This window comes from Eptatretus burgeri, chromosome 2, assembly GCF_056783735.1.
Source record: "Eptatretus burgeri isolate ZD-2024b chromosome 2, Ebu_testis_v1, whole genome shotgun sequence".
NCBI classification, from domain to species: domain Eukaryota; kingdom Metazoa; phylum Chordata; class Myxini; order Myxiniformes; family Myxinidae; genus Eptatretus; species Eptatretus burgeri.
Window position 1 is genome coordinate 54,980,291 of NC_140962.1, and position 21,149 is coordinate 55,001,439.

Below are 21,149 nucleotides of genomic sequence, written 5' to 3' on the forward strand. Positions count from 1 at the left end.
CTTTGAGCGGTTGTACCAGGCTGATCCCCCAACTGTCGAGTTGGACGTCAAGGGTGTTACAATCCCTGTTGCTGACCCTCGAATCAAATGTGGTCCACCTATGCCTGTGGAAACACGGGCTACGGTGAACCAGTTGAAACGGGGCAAAGCTCCAGGGATCTGTGGCATCCATGCCGAACTTCTCAAGGCTGGTGGAAATGCTGCACTCGTGTCGTTGCATGCAGTTTTGTGCTCTGCCTGGAACACAGGCATCATCCCAACTGACTGGAAGAGGGGCCTTGTTGTCCCTCTCTGGAAAGGGAAGGGTGATCGCCAAGACTGCAACAACTACCGAGGGGTGACGCTGCTCTCAGTGCCGGGCAAGGTCTTTGCTCGGATAATTCTCGATAGGGTTCGCCACCATCTGCTTGAGCACCAGCGTCCAGAGCAGTCAGGCTTTACACCAAAGAGGTCAACGATTGACCGTATCCTTGCACTTCGTGTCCTCACCGAACGCAGACGAGAGTTTCGGCAGGGGCTGCTTGCAGCCTATGTTGATCTCTGTAAAGCGTTTGATTCAGTGAATCGGGATGTCCTCTGGAGGATTCTTGGTCTTCGTGGGGTGCCACCAAAACTGATCGATCTGATGTCTGAACTCTACTCTGGTACTGAGAGTGCTGTGAAGTGTGGTGGTACCATCTCTGACTTATTTCCAGTTGTTACTGGAGTTCGTCAGGGATGTGTACTTGCCCCCACACTTTTCAGCACTTGTATGGACTGGATTCTAGGGAGGATGTCGGAGAGATCAAGTTGCGGTGCGTCATTTGGGAATGTCAAGATCTCGGACCTTGACTTTGCAGATGATGCAGTCATCTTTGCGGAGACTTTAGACATCCTCTTGGGGGCCCTCGAGGTGCTGAATGAGGAGTCGGAGCCGTTGGGATTACGGATTTCTTGGGTCAAAACTAAGATCCAGGCTTTCGGTGACATCTTGGATGCTGCTGTCCTGTCTGTGCCTGTTTGTGGTGAGGATGTTGAGGTCGTGGAGAGATTCACTTACCTTGGCAGTGATATTCATGTCTCTGCTGGCTGCGAGTCAGAGGTCAATAGACGTCTGGGTCGGGCCTGGGGAGTCATGGATTCACTGGATAATGGGGTGTGGCGCTGCCGGTACCTGTGCGGGAGGACTAAAGTCCGAGTCTTCAGGTCTTTGGTACTTCCAGTCTTGCTCTATGGGTGCGAGACTTGGACTCTGACCAAGGATCTGAGACGGAGACTTAATTCCTTTGGTACCAGGTCTCTTCGGAGAATACTTGGCTATCGCTGGTCGGATTTTGTGTCCAACGAGCGGTTGCTGAGAGAGACTCGCATGAGTTTTGTTACCTGCATAGTCCGTGAGCGTCAGTTGCGGCTGTATGGACATGTGGCTCGTTTTCCTGACTCTGATCCTGCTCACCAGATTCTCTCAGCGAGGGAGTCTCATGAGTGGAGGAGGCCAGTGGGTCGACCACGTGCCTCATGGTTGCAACAGGTTGACCATCATCTCAAGGAGATGGGGTTGGGCCTGGCATCTGCCTGGGGGATGGCCAGACGGAGGCCCCTGGAGTACCGGTGGAAAGTGGACGCAGCGACGTGCTGTTCTGGCACATGCTCCCATACCTGACCTGACAGGTCACCCTGCGGGTGACATTGGTTTATTTTTATTTGTTTGTTTGTTTGCTTGCTGTCCGCTTGCCTCCAGCCCAAACCGCTCAACAGATCATTCTGAAATTTTCAGAATTTCATTCTGAAATGAGATTTGAACAGGATTTTCAGATCAGGTCAATAAATTCAAGCACCTATTACTTTTGAGATTATCTTAGGTCAAAAGGTCAACATTGGCCAGAAGGTCAATTCAAAATCGGCCAAATTTTTAAATTGTTTCTAAAATTGTCAATTTTCATCCGATTGACTTGAAGTTTGAATATCATTTGCATATCAGGTCGCTGAATTCAAACATCTATTAATTTTAAGATCAACTTAGGCCAAAAAGCCAATTTTGGCCAAATTGGGCCAAATTTTCTAAAATCCTTAATTTTCGTCCGATTGACTTGAAATTTCAAAAGGATTTTCATGTCAGGTCACTGAATTCAACTACCAATTAATTTTAAGGTCAAAAAGTCAAAACAGGCCTCATTTCTAAAATTGAAAGATAGGGCCAAAAAACTAAATATATCACTAAATGTCAAAAAAATTGTGGATGAGACATGACAAAAACAAGGTGGATGAGATGAATAGGTGACAAGAACAAGCAGATTGGATTTTGGTTCGGATCCAGCCCATCAGTGGGATAGAAAACATGAACTGTTCCACCTGACAGTGGTATGTGCTCTCCCGAGTGCCATTCTACTTTGTGCTGTTTTGCCAAGTTGTCACTCTCTGAGTGATTCTTCATTTGTCTGTTTGTGTACAGGATATCTCAAAAAGTTGTGGACGGATCCAAATTCAATTTTCTGGACAGGTTTTATGTGCGACAAGGACGAACTGATTAGATTTTGGTGAAGATTCGGATCCGGATCCGACTTCCAGAATTTTTAAAGTGATTCTTCACCATTGAGAGATCGGGCCAAAAATGACATATAGCACGATATCTCAAAAAGTTGTGGACAGATTCGGACGAAACTTGGTGGACAGGTTGGGTGTCTCGCATGGTCGAATTTATTCGATTTTGGTGAAGATCCGATTCCGGATCTGGATCCGAGAATTATTTAATTTTAAAAATGACCACCATTGAGCGACAGGGCCAAAAACGATATAGTATTGCATAGCATGATATTTCAAAAATGTATTGGGCCTGATGTGTTCTCGTGGATCAGGCATTGTGTGGCAGCAGTGTGCGCTCTACCGAGTGCCCTTCTAGTTTATTGATTGTATTTCCTCCCTTCCCTCTCTACCTGTTGTCATCTCCCGCATTGCGATCACCATCCCCTGGTCATCTTCTTTGGTTTCGGGAAATAAACCCGTTGGTTTTGACAAAAGGTTTAAGGTTCTCGTGTTTCTTCTTACGAACCGTGCGTGTGTAGTCCACCATCATTCGGAACGTCTCTATAGGACTTAAACTGTTCGGCACATCATGGAATTTTAACCTCCCTCCACAACAAGCTCGACTTTCGTTGAGCCGTTGACACGACAATATTTTGAGTATGGCATTCACAGCAGGGGTATGCCTCTGAACATTTCATTGGTTGTAGTATTGTTTGAATCCGACTACGGAGGTCATATTTGCTAACACAACGAAGCACCTCCTCTCTTAATCGCTTGCTGAATTTGCCGAGCGGCTTGGCAAGCGGCTTGCAAAGTGGTTGTTACTGGTTTGGAAAGTGATAACAAGCTGCCTGCTAACGGAACACATTCCTGGTTTCGATTTCCAATCTGAATGAATGACTCATGATAATGCGCAGAAGCCAGGTTCAAATCCGATAATAATCAGTGGATGAGAACTGTCGTCGATATCAGGTCCACGTATATCCGTCTGTATGAAATCCACCATAAAGTAAGCTGATGTCGTCGTCCTCCACCTAAATCATCGGAGGATCTCATGGACAGAGTGATATATATATATATATATATATATATATATATATATATATATATATATATATATATATATATATATATATATATATATATATATATATATATATATATATATATATATATTTTTTTTTCTCAATCCACACTCAGGCATCCACTCGTACTTTTAAATCGTGACGCAGATATCGTTGATCACATGAATCCCGCAACTGAACGCAGATAGCCGGCTTATAAACAAAATATTGAACTCCATTTGAATATGTTATGTCAAACAAGCGAGCGACGAACAATGGGCGAGCTTTTATGAATCGAGTTTAATCCACTTAGCGCTTCCGACCTGCGCACGAACCAATCGCCTGCTCGCATTCCTATCAACCTGTGTTTCGGCATTTTATGAATGGGAATAGGCCCCGCCCTTCGCTCCGCCCATCTGTCCGCAGAAGGGGAGCGAGCGCAGAGAGTCGGAGCATATCGACTGTGGAGCGTGGCGAGGAGATAGCAAGAGCGAGAGAGAGAGAGAGAGCAAATCATTTGGAATCGGTGTGTGCAGGCAGGTAGTGATGTCGCGTCGTGGGGCGACATTCGCGATCGTCCTCTTGAAGCTGCTGTACCTGTGCGACCCTGGGCGGGCCCTCCCGCGCTCGGGGTTGTACCCGTACGGGGAGCGCATCGGAGACGCCTTGGTGCCACCCGGGGACGATGCCAGCGCAGGGGTCCCACGGCTCCGCCACCGTTACCGTGTGTACTCGCGCGCCTATCGCTCCCTGCACGTGAGTGTTACTTCCACGATCGTGAAAGTGATCCGAATTTTATGCACGCTGTGGTGTTGCATCCGGGAGTACGCCGTTAAACGGCGGCGGTCGATTTAACCCACGGGCAAACCGCCTCCTCCTGTCTGATCTCGCGCCCTTTCATGGAAGTGGTCACACATCACCGTATAGGGATGTAATAATTAAACGAGATGAGTTATGAAAATCCAGAGGAAAGCTCTCCTGTTGCATTTCAGCTTGTTTGTCGAATTGGTCATTAACTTGGGAACTGTCGCTCGGCAACCCCTCGTATACCGCTTCGAAAGTGACGTCATGATCACGATAATTGTAATCGCTGGTGCAAAACAGTGACACGAGTCAAGGAGCTGTGTAATAAGAAAGCGTTTGCTGGAACCACTCTTCCTGTTACTCATCCTGAAATGTTCTGATCGAGTTTGCTGGACCTGAAAACTGTCGGTGAGAGATTCGCCGGCAAAGGATGGGCCATGAAGGAGTGGCTGGCAAAGGATGGGCCATAAAGGAGTGGCCGGCAAAGGATGGGCTATAAAGGAGTGGCCGACAAACGATGGGTGATAAGGAGGTGTCCTGTAAATATAACGAGCGATGGGAGGAATGATCTTTCACTGATGGGGCAAGTGGGACTGACCACCAAGGGAGTGGCCGGTAAATGATGGGGGCAATGGCAGAGTAACCATAATACAGGATGGGCGTTAGATTGCGACAGCAGGTAACTACAGAGATTGGAAGATCGAGTGACCGGCCATTATACTCTGAGCAATAGGTAGCGGCCAGTAAATGATGGACAATGAGAAGTGACCATTATGGGATGAACACAAAACAGCCAGCAAAGGATGGGCAATGGGAGAGTGACCTGTACAGGGTGAGCGATAGAGTGACCAGTGAAGGATTTGCGATGGGTTAGCAAAGGGGCCACACCTCATGTGGACCAGAAAATAATTGGCCTTTCTTTGAGTGAAAGCGGAAAGAATTATAACCACCTCGAGAGCGTTCGAACCGTTTGCCTTCATTTCCCAGGCAAAGAGACACGTTTTCATTGGGAGACAAAACGTGAAAAAAAACCACAAGTTATTTAATGAATGAATAAACAAACAAATAAACAAATAAATAAATAACGGTGTCATGTAATATTTGGTGCATTCAATTTGAATGGAAGTTCCAGTGTGGGGACTTTTGTCAAGATGCAATCTTTTTTTGTTTGTTGTTTGTTTATTAAGTTTGAACCTCTGGGGGAAACTATTTGTTTTGATTAACACCGCTTACGTAAAGACCACCCAGAAATGAATCGACCTAAGGAGCAGTGGCCGATGCGAGGGGGACCAGGGGCTGGGGAGGAGGAGGAGGCAGTTGACGCAGCCAGAGCGGTGGAAAGGGAAAGTCAGTTTTGGGTAAGGTCTCCTGGGAAATCAGCTAAAGAGGGAACACACTGGGACTGCCGGTGGAAATTGTGTACCTTGTTGAGGAGAAAGCAGTTATTGAGCCAATTGCTGTTGCAGTCGATGCGACGAGTTGTGGAATGAATACAGAGATGGGTTATCCGTAAGGTGGGGATCACGGGGCGAGACCGCGGGATGTCCATGTGATATATGGCCCTTTGCTAACCAGGCTGGCAATGCAAGCTGAGGATTTCATAACAAGGCTCTTCTGCAAGCATTGTGCTCCAACTTTAAAACACCCTCGAGGCGGTTCGTGAAAGAATGCACGGAAGCATTAAATAAAACAATGTTAAAGTACCTTTGATTCTTTTATCTGTAACATACACTCGAGATGACTCATAGGTCATTCCTGATCATTGATCTGTTAGAAGGGCGTCTGTGGGGTCTAAAAAGAATGGTAATGAAGCTATGCCAGGGTTGGGGTAGGAGGTGTTTCGTGACCCCAAACTCAACCCTGCGACAAATCGTCACTGACGATGGCATTTGGTCTTGCAGATAAAACTAGGAAATAACTACATGATGCGTTATTAAAATGTTTGCACCAAAAACAATTGGAAGAGTGAGGTTAAAGGTCATTGCTATCCACCCCGATAATGTTTGTGTGTTGAAAGGGAAAAGGAAAAGGTGACAGAGGGTGGGCCAAGTTTTGGTATCACAACATGCATTAACTAGCGCGTAATAAGGAGATTTATTTAACAAAAATATTTTTTATATGTTCTGGCTGCTCAGTTTGTTTTTTTGTACAATTATTTAGAGTTTGATTTGTCGATGTATTAATTAAATGAGTTCATAAATGGATTGTCAAATAAATCAATTAATTAATGTAAAATAAATAAATATTAAATGAATGGATGACTTTTTGAATTATCTGATATTGTCCGACAGGAGAGCACAGAAATACCGCTCTTAGAATTGAGCGAACTCGTCTTGGTTTGATTCCCTCTTCGACGACAAACTCTCGAATCGCTGCTTCGCAGAACCGCACACGGGATGTTGGTTTACAAAGCGTGCCGCTCCTCGGACGGATGTTAAGCTGGGTGTGCCGTCTGCTAGAAATAGTTGATTGACGGTAGAAGATCTCACTTCACGAAGGTGTCCTTGGCTATGAGTAGGCGAGTTATTGCCGGCACCCTGGCCAAATTACAAATTCCTTTATCCTTCGATCGAATGCCAGGCCTGTCCAAACTGTTTTTGAAAGACTTGCACCAAAAATGTTTCCCGACCGACCTAACAAGAAGGTGGCAAAAATTGGGGCCGTTGAAGAAGCAGTAGTCGTGAAATGAGAAACGGAAGAATAGATCATTGATTTATAACATCACACATGAATGACTGAAAACAACCACTCATTGACATAGTGACGACATATGTGGACGATTGGATAAATTAAAGAATAAATTTTGATCCAAGTGAGTTTTAACAAGTCGACGTTTGCCATCTGCCAGGAGCTAAGAAAATGGACGACGGGCATTGCTACGGACCTCTGTAAGACTCATTCCCCCCTTGTTTTTTATTACAGTGATTTCAGATGGCCACACTTTCTCATTGAGTCAGCCTGGGAGTATTTTTTGCCCAAGTCTTACACAATCTGGTTGGCCAGGTCTAACGTTTGATTGAAAGTGGCAGGAATTTGTAATTTGTTCAGGGTGCTGGAAAAAAAAAAAAAACTCGCCAACAGGTCACGGATTACACCGTGAAATCTTTAATCTTTAACATCTATATACCGGAGCTGGCAGACGGGTCCTGAGGCTTCACGTCCGTCCGATGGACGGCGCCCACATTGATGCCTCATCTTGCATTGAATCCGAAACGTCAGGGTAACAGCTGATATCTCGATCGAGATTCAAACCAAGGTTACACAACTCAAAGGCGAGTGGGCATCACTCTAAACTATCCTGCCAGCCCCAACAATGTACAAATAAACTTACTGCTATGGAATTAAAACCTGGAATGCTGACATTATGAGCCAAGTGCTCAGATGGGAACATATAAACTGAACTTGACTACACAATGCCTATGGTAAGCTACTTTCTGGAGAAGATGCATATCAAACAGCCTGATTAGTGAGATTATAAAAGATTAATGTACACAATGACATTGCACTGATTATCCAGATTTGGTGGTGTCATGGTTTGAGCCTGTGCTCTGAGTCTGGGAGAGTCTGGAAGTTAGTGGTTCAAACCATGACTGAGTCATACCACAGACCATAAAAATGGTATGTGCTGCTTCCTTGGTTGACGTTCAGTATTCAAAAGGATAGAGCATTCACAAACAATGCTGGGAAGGACCCTTGTCGAGAAACTGCTCTGACAGAACCAATGACTCTGTAAGGAGTGTGATCATTAAATCAAATCAATTGAAATGATGAGGATAAAATGAAAAGTTTTACATTTGGAACTTATCATGTGGTTTCTTTTACACTCACATTCCATTCATTGTCCCACGACTGCTGAAATTAATTGCAGGTGAAATATGCCATAAAGGGCGATAAGGTCCTCACATCATTGCATACATTGATCATTGAGCCAAACTATATTTTTTCAAATGTTTTTTTTTTTTTTAAGGCTTATTCATTCCTCACATCAACTTTTTCTCCTGCTTTTCTTCACTGGTCATGCACTCTGGCTACCAATATCCATAACTTACATCAATCATCCGAAGGCTCCATGCATCAAATGCTTTTCCTTTTCATTTAGAAGTCAGTATAAATGTTTGGGATAAATTGTCTTCCAGGTTTTTATGTTTTTGACGCTACAGTTTGCACCAAAGTCAGTTTCTTCCTAATGATCGGTTTTAACGGTAATGATGTGCCCTGCATCAATATAAGAGGTATGAATGCAACATGAATACACGGACACAGCCCCCAACCACACCTTTAAAATGGGATGCATAGATTTTACATTTAAATCACTAAATAATCCTGGTGTTGGCTTTGCGGTTAGGTGGCGGCTTGGGATCCCAGGGTCCTGAGTTCAAGCCCCGTTGGCTGCTGAATTAACACCAGGGGGTTGACTCAGCCTGTCATCCTTCCGAGTCGGCAAAATTAGTTCGAGTGCAGCAGCAAAAAAATTTTTTTTTTAAAAAGGCCGCACAGGAATGAAAGGGGGATTAATGGATTGATTGAATCTGGTATTGGTACAGCGCAGGCATGATGGGCCGAATGGCCTCCTCCTGTGCCTAAATTCCTTGTAAATATATATATTTTTATTTTTTTGAAATAGATCTTTGTAATAGAGTTGGTAAAGTGTATACAAATAAATAAATAATTCAAGGTGGTATCCCAGTCGCAGTGATGGTAAAGTGTGTATAAATGAATAGTGGAGATGGTAAAGTGCGTAAATATATAAATAATTCAAAGTTGTGTGTTGGTCCTGAAGACAGTAAAGTGTATATAAATAAGTGAGGAATTCAAGTTGGTATGTTGGTCATGATATTGGTAAAGGGAAAATAAATAAATAACGATTTCAACATGATATATAGTTAGTGGGGATGGTAAAGTCTATGTAAATACCATAAACAGTAAAACAAATTCAAACGTACATGTTGGTGGTGGAGATGGTAAATTGTATATAAATAAATAAATAATGGTTCACAAAAGCATATACAATCCTGTGCTCCTCTCTCCCCGAAATGAAAATTTTTTTTTGGCCAAATTTGGAAATGAAATCGTATGTTCCATCACTTTTGGCTCCTATTCCAAAATCAATTAATATGCCTCATGTGCCAATATTAATGCATACATGTGTCGAATATGAAATAATCCATCCAGTCATTTTTGAGGAGAGACTTCAAATAGATGCACGTACGAACACATGGATGGACCGAAGGACAGATGGACAGATGGACTGCCAGAACACAAAATATAAGCGGTTGATACCTGTTTGGGGCCTAAAACAAAGAGATGATATTGTTAATTGATATGTAAGCACCGAATGACTTTGGTCTAAATGTATCTTATCAGAAAGAACAAAAAATGGTGAAGTACCACGAATTGAAAAATGACACAAAGATAACTTAAAAGCTGAATAAATTCAACCTCATATCCGAAATAGTAGGAGTTACTGGAGTGGTATAAACATTGGAAAAAGAGCATTGGAAACTAACTCTGGAAGTTTGCCCAAAGCTGATTCAGAGCTGCCAAAGCAACCCCTTGGCAAGAAATAAACAGGGATTACATCAATGGTAGTCGACGTAGGAATTTGGCCTGGGTGTCGGTGATAACCTGCCGACTCTTTTTGAATCCACCGTGGGATATTCAATGTCCGTCAACATATGCGAGCAGATAGAACACATTTGTTTGAAGGAGGCACACCGATGTGATGCAATACCCTGCCAAAAGAGTTCCAACAGCAAGCTGTCCAGAGTTCAGTGACAATCCTAATAAGAGCTCATGGAGCAAAAATGCTATTTCTAAAGTACAGTATACCTGAAATGCCCAAATGCTGAAGCTTGAAACATCACAATTTGGTTCTCAAAACGACAACCTAATAACGATTATTTGGCCCAGGGATAAGTTTTGTTCCGCCTTTTGACACCCGCCACAGAGACGAACTGAATGTAATTTCCAGATCATTGAAATAATATGCAGCATCTCTTCAATCATGCAGGTTATATCATTTATTTTCCAATAAGCAATCTCAATGTTGCTCATGCAAGGGAAGGGAAAAGGTTGGGGGTATTAATTGAGGATGAGAGGGAAGGAAAAGGAAATTAGAAAAAAAAAATTATATCCAGAAATATATAACTCAATGAGGGATACAAGAAAGACACAGGGAGTCGGTTCCACAGATGGGAGAAAAGATTTATGGAATGGAGTTGAGCACTTAGTTTTGAACTGGGGAACGTAACCAGGTGTGGGATTGTGGAAGAATGCATGGGTTCTGAGCAGGTGGGATGAGAGAGTGGGAGGAGTGAGGCAAGAAGTGAGAGGATACAAAATGATGCACCCCATCCCCTGCCAAGATATGGTATTAAAATGGAGAGCCTTGAATTTGATCACCTTCAGGGGAGTAATATGGATAACAACTACCCCAACACAGGGTAAAGATCCGTACTCCATGATACTTGGGATGTAGACTTTTCTACAAGGTACAATATAATGAGCTCTGAGCACGTCAGAATAGATTTCTTCTGCGGAGAATACTAAGATGACCTTATTGTGATACTGGTTTGATAATATGGTCCAACTAAGACAGGTTGTCACAGACTGCAAAACTGAGGAGCTCCAACGCTGCATCTCTTCCATGGGTTGCCCATAGAAGTAGACTTTAACAACATGTTTTTTCCAGATCTTCAGAGATGTTACTTTTTTTCCTCAAAACAGTCTCTTCATTTTCTGATAGAAGATGCATTGTTCAGTCTTCAAATGTGAATCAGGCCTTTAAAACAATCTGAGCTACGTGGAGAGAAAAAGATGGTGGTGATTTCTGGAAGGCTGGAGGGCGTGACCTGTAGAATGAGCGGCACTTATGACCCACAGACAGACCCATAGACATGAACTCAGATCTCCTTCTTCTTCTTCTTCTTTCGGCTGCTTCTGTTAGAGGTCGCCACAGCGGATCATCCATTATGATCCGCATAATGATTTGGCATAAGTTTTACGCCAGATGACCTTCCTGACGCAACCATGGTCGCCTCTTACGACACAGGGATATGGTACGCCTATTCTAACCGGGGCATACACCAGGCCCAGTACACTGGTACTCACTTCGCCGACCTCGGAAGGATGACAGGCTGAGTCGACCTTCTGGTGTGTATTAATTCAAGCGGCCAACTGGGCTTGAATTCAGGACCTTTTGGATCCCAAGCTGCTACTCTAACCACTACGCCAACACCATATATATGTATGTACGAGGTGTGTTCAAAAACTATCCGACCTTTGTTCATAAAAAAATACTCGTATCCAGATACAACAAACTTACACTAGTCTCCTTCAAAGTAGTCCCCTTGGGCTGCCACACACTTCTCCCAACGGTTCTGCAACTGTCGGAAGCAGCGCTGGAACGCCTCTTTTGGGATGGTGCACAGCTGGTCCATTGCATTCCGCATGATGTCTTCTCTGGACTGAAATCTGGTCCCTTTCAGGGGCATTTTCAGCTTGGGGAAAAGCCAAAAGTCACACGGAGCCATGTCGGGAGAGTAGGGAGACTGACGAAGCACAGGTGTGTTGTGTTTGGCCAGGAAACTGTATCAAATGTGAAGAATGGGCGGGTGCGTTATCGTGATGGAGCTGCCAATTCACCGCTGCCCACAGGTCCGGCCGTTTGCGTCGCACAGCATCATGAAGGCGACGCAGTACCTCGTGGTAGTACTCTTTGGTGATGGTTGTGCCGTGTGGTGTGTACTCGTGATGAACCATGCCACTGGAGTCAAAGAAGACGGTCAGCATGACTTGACATTGCTGCGGACGTTCCTTGCTTTTTTTGGCCTCAGGGATGTTGGATGCTTCCATTGTGATGACTGGAACTTGGTTTCTGGGTCGTACCCATAAACCCAGGTCTCATCGTCAGTGATCATTGTGTTGAAGAAGTTGGGATCGCTGTTCACAGTCTCCAGCATGTCCTGTGCGATCTCCAAACGGAGTTGCTTCTGCTCGATCGTTAGCAGCTTTGGCACGAACTTCGCTGAGATTCTCCTAAAGCCCAAATCCTGTCACAATGGAATGAACGGATCCAATGCTGACGCCCGCCTCGTCTGCAAGTTCTCTGATCGTGATTCGATGATCCTGCATCAGCAGGGTCCTCATTTGGTCAATGACCATCTCATTTCGGGATGTTGAGGGCCTACCAGAACGTGCTTCACTTTCCAATAATGTGCGACCATCTTTGAAGCAGTTGTACCACTTTTTATCTGTGTGGTGCCCATTGGTTCATTCCCGAAGGCCTGTTGAATCTTGCGGATCATTTCCACTTGGGAATCGCCAAGCTTTACACAAAATTTGATGCAGTAGCGTTGTTCAAGCTTTTCCACCATTTTGTCAAAAAGGAAAATGCTACGGCGCTCACTTACACTTCCTCACTCATCGGCGGTCTGTCGGCAACTGACAGCTTCTGCAGGCGGGAAAATATTCACGCATACGGATTAGGATCGCCTACATACGTGCACCAAAACACGCCTCCCGAGCCTCATTTGTTTACGCACGAAAAATTAAGGTTGGATACTTTTTGAACACACGTCGTGTGTATATATATATATATATATATATATATATATATATATATATATATATATATATATATATATATATATATATATATATATATATATATATACATATACAGTCATGCGCCGCTGAACGACGTTCCGGGCAATGACGGATCGCATCTTCGACGGGTCTGCCAGCTCTAAAAAAAAAAATAAAAAAACATCCAAACCGCGTGCCAGAAACAACCACACAGCCCGTTCCTTCGCTCTCGCGTGCCCATATGTGCGTGGCCGTACATGCAAAAAAACCCCAAAAACTTTCAAACAACCACACAGGCCATTCCTTCGCCCTCATAAACGACGACTGGATTGAGGCATTGTGTTTATCTATAAATGCGGATAAGAAATCGAGAAATTATTAGAATACAGTAAGTCATCACTATCCAAAAGTAGTGCATGCCCGTACGGAATGTTCACATCATTCCACGAATTGTCGCTTGCATTGAAGTAACAACTGCTGTGATACTTACACACAGAGTTAATTAAAATCAAGTTTACCTCCCTGTCTTTGCTTGCCATGACATTCGCTGCCATTTACCATTGGACACTGCTACTCCACTGTAACTAAGGCACCGATTGATCCCCATCGTAACCAGCACGGCACGTGACATCATCGTCGGCCGGCCGTGCACCGGCCAACGCAGCCACGCCCATGCAGCAACGTGTCCTGTGATTGGTAACTAAATGGCGCATCGGCCACGCCTACGTAGCACGTGTCCTGTCATTGGTTTGTAAATAAATGGCCATAACTTGGGAATCACTTGTCCGATTAATATCAAATCTGAAAAAGGCACATCCTCAGGTCCCCAGCAATATAGCTGGCAAGTTTCAATTAGATCAGACCAGTGGTTGTCGGGAAACAGCGGTCACAGACACACACACACACACACACACACACACACACACACACACACACACACACACACACACACACTGCTGGAATTATAGATAGATGAAATGAGGTCAATGAGATGACAAAGGAAGGGGTTGAACGCAGACTGCAGAGCAATGAGTAAGGAAACCCGTCGTTGTGAATCGTTTTTACCACCAAAATGAGATGTATTTCGTTGGCAAGCATGTTGAGTGGAGCTGAATTCCTTAACACTTCCAAAGGCCACGCCGTTTTGACAATTGGAAACAAAAAGGTGTGCACTTTTTTTGATAAATTATTTTTGCAACAATTTTTCTTCAATAAATAAGTAATAATAAAAATCGTCTCCATGTGCATTGTACACACCTTTATCTCGTGAGCACCTCTTCATAAACAACATCGCTGAGAAAACGGCGCTTCTTCTTTGTTTCCTCGTCCAGGGCAAGAATACAGAGGCTTTTAATGGCCAATTATTCAATTAGCGCCAACTAATTTTGCCTTATCGGAAGGAAAAACGAGGGGAGGAGAGGAGAGGAGAGGAGAGGAGAGGAGAGGAGAGGAGAGGAGAGGAGAGGAGAGGAGAGGAGAGGAGAGGAGAGGAGAGGAGAGGAGAGGAGAGGAGAGGAGAGGAGAGGAGAGGAGAGGAGAGGAGAGGGGAGGAGAGGGGACCCGTAATGGCGAACGCGGCTGAGTTTCACTTCCCCATCGACCACGGCTACACAACAACACTTCTTGTCATTGGTTGATATAAAATGGAACCAGCAACGGTTCCTGTCATTGGTTGGTAAATAAATGGCCATAACGTGGGAAGCACTTGTCCGATTAATATCAAACCTTGAAAAGGCACATCCTCAGGTCCCCGCAATATATCTGGAAAGTTTCAATTAGATCGCACCAGTGGTTGTCGGGAAACAGCGGTCACACACACACACACACACACACACACACACACACACACACACACACACACACACACACACACACACACACACACACACACACACATTGCTGGAATTATAGATAGATATATATCTATCTATAATTCTATCTAGATATATATCTATCGATAATACAAGTGCTTCCCAAGTTATGGCCATTTATTTACCAACCAATGACAGGAACCGTTGCTGGTTCCATTTTATATCAACCAATGACAGGAAGCGTTGCTGCGAAGCCGTGGTCGATGGGGAAGTGAAACTCATCTGCGTTCGCCATTACGGGTTTCTTCTCTTCTCTTCTCTTTTCTCTTTTCTCTTTTCTCTTTTCTCTTTTCTCTTTTCTCTTCGTGTTTTTCCTTGCGAAAAGGCAAAATACGCTGGCGCTAATTGAATAATTGGCCATTAAAAGCCTCCGTCTTCTTGCCCTGGACGAGGCAACAAAGAAGAAGTGCCGTTTCCTCAGCGATGTTGTTTATGAAGAGGTGCTCACGAGATAAAGGTGTGTACAATGCACATGGAGACGATTTTTATTATTACTTATTTATTGAAGAAAAATTGTTGCAAAAATAATTTATCAAAAAAAGTGCACACCTTTTTGTTTCCAATTGTCAAAACGCTGTGGACTTTGGAAGTGTTAAGGAATTCAACTCCACTCAACATGCTTGCCAACGAAATACATCTCAATTTGGTAGTAAAAACGATTCACAACGACGGGTTTCCTTACTCATTGCTCTGCAGTCTGCATTCAACCCCTTCCTTTGTCATCTCATTGACCTCATTTCATCTATCTATAATTCCAGCAGTGTGTGTGTGTGTGTGTGTGTGTGTGTGTGTGTGTGTGTGTGTGTGTGTGTGTGTGTGTGTGTGTGTGTGTGTGTGTGTTTGTGTCTGTGACCGCTGTTTCCCGACAACCACTGGTCCGAACGAATTGAAACTTGCAAGCTATATTGCTGGGGACCTGAGGATGTGCCTTTTCAAGATTTGATATTAATCGGACAAGTGATTCCCAAGTTATGGCCATTTATTTACCAACCAATGACAGGACACATGCTGCATAGGCGTGGCCGATGCGCCATTTAGCTACCAATCACAGGACATGTTGCTGCGTGGGCGTGGCTGCGTAGGCCGGTGCACGGCCGGCCACGATGACGTCACTTGCCATGCTGGTTACGATGGGGATCGATCGGTGCCTTAGTTACCGTGAGGTAGGAGTGCCAATGGTAAATGGCAGCGAATGTCATGGCAAGCAAAGACAGGGAGGTAAACTTGATTTTAATTAACTCTGTGTGTAAGTATCACAGCAGTTGTTACTTCAATGCAAGCGATAATTCGTGGAATGATGTGAACATTCCGCACGGGCACGCACTACTTTTGGATAGTGATGACTTACTGTATTCTAATAATTTCTCGATTTCTTATCTGCATTTATAGATAAACACAATGCCCCTATCCAGTCGTCTTTTTATGAGCGAAGGAATGGCCTGTTTGGTTGTTTGAAAGATTTTTTTTTGCATGTACGGCCACGCACATATGGGCACGTGAGAGCGAAGGAACGGCCTGTGTGGTTGTTGTTTCTGCCACGCAGTTTGAAATATTTTTTATTTTTTTTTGTATGTACGGCCACGCATCTGCAGCCATGCACTTACGGTCATGCACGTACGGCCACGCGAGAGCGAAGGAACGGCCTGTGGTTGTTTCTGGCAAGCGGTTTTAAAGTATATATATATCTTCTTCTTCTTCTTCCGGCTGGTCCCGTTCGGGGTCGCCACAGCGGATCATCCGTATGATCCGCATCGTGATTTGGCACATGTTTTACGCCGGATGCCCTTCCTGACGCAACCCTGGTCGCCTCTTACGACACAGGGATATGGTATACCTATTTTAACCGGGGTATACACCGGCCCAGTACACTGGTACTCATTTCGCCGCCCTCGGAAGGATGACAGGCTGAGTCAACCCCCTGGTGTATTAATTCAGTGGCCCAACGGGGCTTGAACTCAGGACCTTTTGGATCCCAAGCCGCTGCCCTAACCACTGCGCCAACACCAGGCTCACAAAGTATATATATATATATATATATATATATATATATATATATATATATATATATATATATATATATATATATATATATATATATATACATACATAATTTTATTTTTTGCACATACAGCCACACACGTACGGGCACATGAAAGCGAAGGAACGGCTTGTGTGGTTGTTGTTTCTGGAACGCGGTTTGAGTTTTTTTTGTGTGGGGAGGGCGAGGGTTTGCAAGTACGGCCACGCATCTACGGGCATGCACTAGTATTCTATAATTTTGCTCCTTTAGGGGAGAAGGCTAAACATCCCGAAGTTGATTGAATAAAACTTGGAACCCTTATTGTAAATAGCAGTGACATTTTCAACTTTCCAAGATTAAGTTAGGAGGCCATCTGAGAAATACCTGGAGAAGTGTGTGCAAGGAGGACAGGATGTGACCCAAATACGGTTCTTGGGGATTACAGGGCAAATTTTCCAATTAGTTGGCCGTGCCAATTTAAGTTAGGTGGAGATCGGAATCGAGGGCAGATTTGGCCTCCCACTCCCCTCCCATCTCACTCCGCAAAAAAGAAAAGAATATAATGTTTAAATTGAAAATATAAAGAAAAATCTTGTCCTCTTCTCTGTTGTCAAGGGTTGTGTTTTGTCTGTTACGTACCTACTTGCCTTTCCTCTCCCCTGACTTAGTCCTCTTACCCTTCTCATTCCCACCCTCTCACCCTACCTTCCCATTTTCTTCCTTTGACCCGTAACACTCACCCTCCATCCCCCTCCCCCCAAGTAAAAAAAAACCCATCATCAACACATGTCACAAAGGTTATAGAGCACCACTTAGCATCAAACGTTCTGGGAATGGACTTAGCACAGGTGAAATGGGCTGAATGACCTTTTACTATGCTTCTTTAACTGCATAGCTTTGTAACTATGAGAAGGGGAATGTATGAAACATACAATGAAAAAAGGGGAGGAGGGTTAAATTTTCACATTTTTGCATACATAATATGGAGACAGTCTATAAATATTCTCGGCTGAGTAATTAACCACCATTTCAATCAGAGTTGGTGGTATAATGGTGAGAGTGTTTGCTTTGAGGCTGGTTGATCAGTGGTTCGAACCATGGCTGAGTCATAGCAAAGACTTAAAAAATGGTGCGTGTTGCTTCCTTGCTTGAGGCTCAGCCTTTAATAATGATAGAGCACAGAAAAACAATCATAGGTTGGCAACAATTCTGCAGGCTTGACATGCCTAATTGCTTCCTCCTACATTTACTTTCCTTGTCAGGGAACTCGTATTAATCCAGCTTGGTCAGAGTGTTGACCCGTTATTCCTTGCTGAACTACGCTTGCACCCAAAATATTTGTTTCACAACGTGGGATTTCTGGCTTCTGAATGAATGCAGCACTGAACAAATATAAGAGGGCACCTGGAAGATAAAAAGGAATGTCAAACTTTAATGTGTGTCACAAGCAAAATGGACACCACTTGATAAATTCCAGATGGGATGGGGTTTCTTATGGTGGGAAAACAGCTTACCCAGAGGAACCACCCATCTGTTTGTCACAGCTCACCTACGGAAGTGGTCATGGCCACCTGTCAGGTAAAATTATCTCATGTACAAAAAAAAAGTACTTTGCTCTTCCGAAGAGCTTCGATGGATTTGTGGAGGTGATGGGTTCAGAAACCCAGGGCAGTGGTTCTTGTGAATCCTGCTGTTCTACCCATGGGAGAAAGAGAGAAGGGTGTAGGAGGTGGGGCACAGGATTGGGGGGGGGCGGGGGGAAGAGGACAAGGTGGTGGAGTCAGCAGCATCAAAGATCTGCTTGAATGAATGTTAACTAAATGTAGTAATGAGCAAAGTGTTTTGACTAATGACTTATCCACCTGGTGAAACATCTCATTTGTGTTGGCCACTGTGGGAAAGAGCAGCTTTTTGCAATTAGTTGCAATGATTGCAGGACGACAACATTGTCCATCATGTCCCTACAATCTGGTGGCATGAATGCTTTGTTGAAAGCAGTTCTTGAATATGAGAAAGGCAGGCATAGCTTCAACTATTTGACCTTAAAAATAACGTTCTTCTTCTGAAGCTACTTTTAGCTTCCTTAATTTGGTGAGTTTGTGGATCTTTGATCTAATTACCCCTTCCCTCTCCTGAATTAGCCTTCCTTTTTATTTTCCTCTCGAGCTTCACGAGTGGTAACTAGGTCACGCTCACCCTTTAATGTCTGTGACCTTGTAATATTTTATGCAGAGATATTTTGGCTGTGTACCATAGTTTGCGTTCCTTTAGTTCTTGCTATTAATTCACTGATTTTCCCCAGATTTGGGGTACAGAGGCAGCAGTGTTTTGCAACATAGCAGAATACTGTGACTGTATCATAACACAATGATGTGTACATTTGCTGCGTGCGGTGTTGCAATCATAACGAGAACCACATATGATTGTGCTGGACAAATGCTTGAGAAGAATGACACAGAGACACAGAATCCTTCAGACCTTATATAAGGAAATGGATAGGGACGAGGTGGTTCATAATCCCTTCGAATTTGCTGGTGGTCACAGTACAAGAAATATCTCGGCCATCTGTTTTGAACTCCCTCCACCCTCGATCTCCCTCAATCCCAACCAAAAAGCTGGTCCAGTCAGATAACCTCGAGTCACGCTTCCTGATCCAGTGGATAAGTCTACCCACTGTTGGCCCATTCAGATAACCTCCAATCATGCTTCCTGGTCCAGGCATGTGTGTCACATTGAAAGCTGTAGGCCTATGATCAAGGCCTAGAAATTTATTTATTCCCTTAGAATGTAGTCTACCTTCTTAAATAGAAAGCAATTTGAAAAGTGATTATCAATTTCAACTTTAAGGAAAAGTCTTTAAAAAGTAGATGTGATGGGTAAACTTTATGTTTTATTATCCTGCAAAAAAGGGGAAGATGATTGAGCAGTTACTATGTGTGAAATAAGAAGGCAATATGATAATAGTTTATTGCTACAACATATTACTTTGTTATAAAGTAGTTCCTATACCACAGATAAATTATGGGTATCATTCCAGGTCAATAGCTTAATTTGGCTTGAGGTATGGTAGCAACTCTCAAGTCATTTATAATTGTGCCTGAAATCGAGGAGCAGCTGCAAGGTGGTAGCCCCACGTTTGTGGCATTGATGGGAACAGTGGGAGTGCATGTAATGCGGTCTTCTGTGAAATGCTGTCTCCTGCGAAAGCTCATGTGTGGAAGTGATGTTGGCACGGTGTGATCCTGCTGTGGAAAGGTGAATGCTTGTTAGTTCAGGATTGACAGGTTGACATGGGTGGCAATTTTTGCAAGATGTAAGTTAACGTCAGTTTTCTGCTTGCTTTGCAAGACTGGAAAAATCAAAACCATGTGTGATTATGCAGATCATGCAATCATCATCATCAGGGGGTTTATTGCAAATGAAGAATTATTAAGCCAATTTGTTCAGGCAGTTGTGGACAACCACTTTTAAAACTTAGATTGATCTTGGGCTTATTGTGAAGCTTACATGTAAATGGCATGCAGGACATCGATGCATGAATGTATATAAAAGCTGCCCAAAGCTGCGGTAATTGTGAACAACAATGGCCTGCGTGAAATGTGAGCAACAATCGAACCAAGATTTTATACCAACGAAGGAACCTGGCATTGCCGGGCAAGGCTGAGTCCCAACTCCCACTCTTCCCCCTCCCTCATCTCATGCCTTCCCCTCCCTCATCCCACCCTTTCCCCTGTCTCCTCCCACCCCACCCCCTCTCTCCGTACTCCCACCACACCCCTTCCCCTCCCTCCGTACTACCACCACACCCCTTCCCCTCCCTCGAGACTCCCACCACACCCCTTCCCCTCCCTCCAGACTCCCACCACACCCCTTCCCCTCCATCCGACTCCCTTTCCACCCATTCCCCTCCCTCTTCCCACCTCATCCCCGGCCTCCTCCCACCCTACACGTCCATGCCTCCTCCCACCCTTCACTCCCCTGCTTCCTCCCACCCTACACCCCTCCCTCCAGACTCCCACCCCATCCCTGCCCTTCGCTCCTCCCACCTCCTCCTATCCCACCACTCCCTCTGGACTCCCACCCTTCCCCTCCCCCTCCATCCCTACTTCCTCTTTCCTCCCACCAAGGAATTTTTGCAGGGTCTATATTTGCAGAAGGTAGTAAACTTTTTTCTGCAAACTCTTCTTTCACTCTTGAGAGTTATGTTGTTAGATGAGCAGTAAAATTGCCTTTAAACCAATGTATACTGCTGGTTATGTTTGAACTATTTTCGTTTTTCTTAAAAATCAGCGATTAGCGCAT

At 44.2% G+C, this 21,149-nt stretch overlaps 1 protein-coding gene across 2 annotated transcripts in view; it reads left to right on the plus strand.

Annotated features, from left to right (window-relative positions):
- Positions 1–4,002: 4,002 nt before the first annotated feature.
- Positions 4,003–21,149, plus strand: part of LOC147032082 (nidogen-2-like) — a 269,860-nt gene continuing 252,713 nt past the window's right edge. Inside the window, exon 1 of one of the 2 annotated variants that reach the window (XM_085869381.1) lies at positions 4,003–4,322. In XM_085869381.1, the coding sequence (XP_085725507.1) occupies positions 4,113–4,322 (210 nt within the window). In that variant the 5' untranslated portion in view covers positions 4,003–4,112. The remainder of the gene's footprint in view (positions 4,323–21,149) is intronic. The other variant, XM_085869380.1, reaches the window with a different exon arrangement.